This window comes from Lepidochelys kempii, chromosome 1 (assembly GCF_965140265.1).
Source record: "Lepidochelys kempii isolate rLepKem1 chromosome 1, rLepKem1.hap2, whole genome shotgun sequence".
NCBI lineage: Eukaryota > Metazoa > Chordata > Testudines > Cheloniidae > Lepidochelys > Lepidochelys kempii.
In genome coordinates this window covers 239648699-239652693 of record NC_133256.1, presented here as the reverse complement: position 1 = coordinate 239652693, position 3995 = coordinate 239648699, and the positions used below count along the sequence as shown (strand labels likewise).

General features: G+C 63.5%; 1 protein-coding gene across 2 annotated transcripts; it reads right to left on the bottom strand.

Moving 5' to 3' along the window:
* Positions 1–536: 536 nt before the first annotated feature.
* Positions 537–3421, bottom strand: TMEM121B (transmembrane protein 121B). 2 transcript variants are annotated; one of them, XM_073320123.1, is made up of 2 exons: positions 1898–3421; positions 537–581 (listed from the first exon to the last, which is right to left on the bottom strand). In XM_073320123.1, exon 1 carries the CDS (start codon positions 3356–3358, stop codon positions 1922–1924), a length of 1437 nt encoding a protein of 478 aa, XP_073176224.1. In that variant the 5' UTR covers positions 3359–3421; the 3' UTR covers positions 537–581; positions 1898–1921. The 2 variants fall into 2 exon arrangements, with proteins under 2 accessions (XP_073176224.1, XP_073176234.1); XM_073320133.1 differs by lacking the exon at positions 537–581 and adding an exon at positions 697–773.
* Between the last annotated feature and the right edge of the window lie 574 nt (positions 3422–3995).

Genomic DNA, 3995 nt, shown 5'->3' with positions numbered 1-3995 from the left:
TGTACCTACAGCTAGTCTTCCCAGCCTGTCTAATCTCAATGGAGGGAGCCCTTACTGTCCACATAAGAAATAAACACTGATCCTTAAAACATGCATATCCACAGAAAAACAAGACCCCCCAACACACAAATGCTGCTTGAACAAGCAGGCGACCCTGTTCTCACCGGAAATAAACATCTCAATCTGGAGGGGCTTTAGGACCTGAGTCATGTCCGTTTCAGACTCACTTGTCTCTTTAGCACATAAAGTCAGCACAAGATGCAACAAGATTCAAGCACAGAGGTAGACATTTTCAACAAGGGGAAGGGTGGTTCCCAGGATGGCTCCCCTTGAAATTTGCTGGTCACCACCCTAGTCAGAGAAACTCCCCCAATTGGGGGTTCCAAGTCTCTTCCTCATTTCACCTCAGTGGGTGGAAAACAGAGGTGGTACCTTTGCAGGATACAACCTTAAAAGCAAACCTCCTCTTTGTGGTCACGTGCATGCAAGGAGGTCTCATCACCACTTAGTCTCTGCTAAAGTCTCCCATCATGATCATCAGGAGCTGTCAAAACAATCCACTGGTCTCCATTGCTTAGGTGCTGAGGAATAATGAAGAAACAATGAAACCCACGTTGCCACTGAAGGACATGATGCAAACATGATATAGCACACAAAGGAGGAAATAGACACCACAAAAGGTGTAGAGGCTTGCAAGGACAAGCGTACTTTCCTGGGAAAAGCTTCTGCGTTATTCCCCAGAGATAGGAAGTATGCTCTCTGGGTAGACTCCACTGATGGATTTGTTCAGGGAAAAGGGAAAGAGAAATGAGTGTTAAACTAAAAAAACCAGTGTCCCTCCCCTGCTCTTAATTGCAATGTCAGTGATATGGGGACCCTGAGCAGCAGGCAGAGCAGTTCTGCCAGGGAGATGAATCACTTCCCCTAGTGTAATGGCAGTATTGCTCGGTGACTTTCAGCTGCATGGGGAGCAGCTTTGTCGGCCAGGAGCAAAGGACTGGTACGGAAAAGCTGACCAGTTTAGTAGTAGGTAGATAAGGCAGGGGATGGTTGGGGAACCTCCCTCTACCCTGTGATCTCTGGGAGGTGGGTATCCCCCTCTTTATTCCCCAGTCCCCATAGGCAGTAGTGTTAGGAGGCCTCTCAGAGACAGGGGAACAGTAAAGAGATCAGCTCCCAAGGCTGGGGAGGAGGCAGAGGCGTGTGGATCTCCCTTGTCTGTGCAAGGAGGTTGAGTTCATGAGGGCAGCCGGGGGACAGGTTTAGCTGCGTAATTTCCCTCTCTCCTCCATTCTGGAAAGTCGAGCTTTCGTAGAATATCAGGGTTGGAAGGGACCTCAGGAGGTCATCTAGTCCAACCCCCTGCTCAAAGCAGGACCAATCCCCAATTTTTGCTCCAGATCCCTAAATGGCCCCCTCAAGGATTGACCTCACAACCCTGGGTTTAGCAGGCCAATGCTCAAAGAGCTCCCAAGATTAGGAAAGGGGTAGAGTTTAGGGGGCAAGGATAGGTATGGGGGGAAACCTTTCCCCGCAACAGGATGTGGCCAGCCCATAATACTGGTACAGAAACAAGGAGGTTGGTAGTAAGTGCAGAGGTCAGTGCTGGTTATGTAGAAGAGAGGGCTCGGGGTACGGGTATGCAGGGCAAGGGATGGAGTTAGGGTCTGGTAAGATTAAGCCCTCTATCCATCCCTATTGCTTAGGGTCAGGTGTGAGTAGATGGCAAAGTGGGGTCGGAGGGGGCAGGTGAATAGAGGGGTGGGATGAGGGGGCAGGGTTCCTGGGTGGGGGGCTAGTGGAGGGGCAGGGCTACTGGGGGCAGGGTTCCTGGACGGGGAGGGCAGAGGGGGCCGGGTTCCTGGCCGGGGGCGCCGCAGGAGTCGGAGGGCCATACCGCCTCCCCGCCCCGCGCCCCGGTTCAGTTCTGGGCGCCGACCGCCAGGGTGTTGACGTAGCCGTGGGGCCCCACGTCGTTCTCGGAGATGCAGTGGCTGAGCTGGGCGACGCCGGGCCCCGGGCCAGGGGCCGCGCTGTACTTGGCGCCCCCGGCGGCGGGGCGGAGCAGGCAGCAGGTCTCCATGGCCTCGAGGCCGCGGCAGGCCAGGAAGAAGAGGTTCTTGAGCATGAAGACGGAGAGCGGCTGCTGGTAGCGCAGCAGCAGGAGGCAGCGCAGGGCGAGCAGCGGCGCGTCCAGCAGCCCGGCGGGCAGCAGCAGGTGCAGGGCCAGGCGGGCGGCGCCGGGCGGCCGGGCGGCGCTGAGCTCGTAGAGCCAGAGCACGGGCGAGGCCAGGCAGAGGAAGTAGACGGCGATGAGCAGGTAGCGCAGCGGGCCGGGCAGCGGGGCCGGGCGGCCGGGCTGCAGCACCAGCTCCAGCAGGGTGAAGCTGTCCAGCAGGTCGAGGCAGGTGGCCAGGAAGGCGGCGGCGGCGCGGTGCTGGGGTGGGGGCTGGGCCGGCAGCAGCAGCTGGCCGGCGCCGTCGGGGCCGATGGCCCGCAGCAGGCAGTAGAGCAGCGGGGCGGAGAGCGCCAGGGTGACGCGGAAGCCGGTGATGCCCAGCGGCAGGCGCAGCTCGATCAGCTCCAGGATGGAGGTGCCCAGGATCAGCGCCGCCTTGGGGGTGAAGGCGATGGAGTAGATCAGCCAGGCCAGGTGCGCGTAGGCGAAGTCCCCGCCCCGCAGGGGGCCCCCAGCCCGGCCCGCGCCCCGGCCGCCGTGCGGGGGGTGCAGCAGCAGCGGGTGCAGCGGCGGGGGCGGAGGGTGACCCGGCGGGGGGCGCTCCCGGCGCCGGGCCCGGCTGTTGCGGCAGAAGAAGATGCCCCAGCCGGCCGCCAGCACCAGGTCGGTGGCGATCCAGCTGCACCAGTAGAGGTCGGTGACGGCGATCAGGTAAAGGTCCAGCAGCGCGCCCTGCCCCAGCAGCAGCACCAGGGACAGCGCCTTGTAGCCCCAGCGCGACCCGCCGGAGCCCCCGCCCGGCCACAGCAGCCCTCCGGCGGTGGCCGCCGCCGCCCCCCCGGCCGGGCCCGCGCCCCCGTACAGCTCCCCCGCCGTCATGCTGCAGCCCGAGCTGCTGCTGCTGGAGGCCGGGGAGGAGGCGGCGGGGGCCGGCGCGGCCGGGGCCGGCACCAGGGGTTTGCTGATGCTCTCCTCCTCCTCCTCGCCCCCGCTGCTGCTGCTGCTGCTGCGGGCCCGGGCCGAGCCCGAGCTGGAGCCCGACACGCGCCGGCTGCGGCCGCCCAGGAAGAGGGGCTGCAGGTCGGCGGCGGGGTGAGCAGGGGGCGGCGGCGGCTGGAAGGAGCCGGAGGAGGAGGAGGAGGAGGAACCCGAGCGCTGGTTGGAGACAGCTCGGTGCATTGTCCTCCCCGGCCCCAGAGCGAGGGGCCCGGGCCCCGGCCGCGCCCAGCCCCGGCCGGCGGCACCGAGGGTTGGGGACAGCGGCTGGCGGGGGCCAGCGAGAGCGGAGACCCGGCCTGGATCCGCCGCAGTCCCGGAGCGGCTCCACGGGCGAGAAGCGGACTCCGGAGAACGCGGCGGCGGCGGCGGCTCCACGCGCGAGAGAGGCGGGGAGCTGCCAGGGGGCACGCGGGGGGCGGGGAGAGGTGGAACGAGGAGACTCCCCGAGTGAGTGGCGGGGAAGCTGAAGCAAGACTGAGCCGTCTCCGGCAGCTCGGGGGGGTGGGCTGGCGCGGAGAGAGGCTGTGCAGCCGGGAGGCTGGGCCCGGGCCCCCCGGAGCAGAAGTGTGTGCTGAGGCCAGGGTCAGTGCCTGAGCCCCCGGGGAGAGGAACCCCCCCACCGGGCTTGCTAGGACCACAAACGCTGCACATTTCTCCCCTTGGTCCAAGGCGGGCAACTGACCGAAAAGGGCCAGCTGGTGATGGCTAAGCAGGACTTCAAGCCTCTCGAGGCCAGTGCTCAATGCTACATCCCTCTTACTGATAAAGAGAGTCAAACCACCTTATACCCAGTAGTCACTGCTGGCAATGCATATGA

Bases quoted from the DNA above. Each gene is read 5' to 3' on its own strand.
- TMEM121B (XM_073320123.1), bottom strand. From the start codon at position 3,358: ATGCACCGAGCTGTCTCCAACCAGCGCTCGGGTTCCTCCTCCTCCTCC.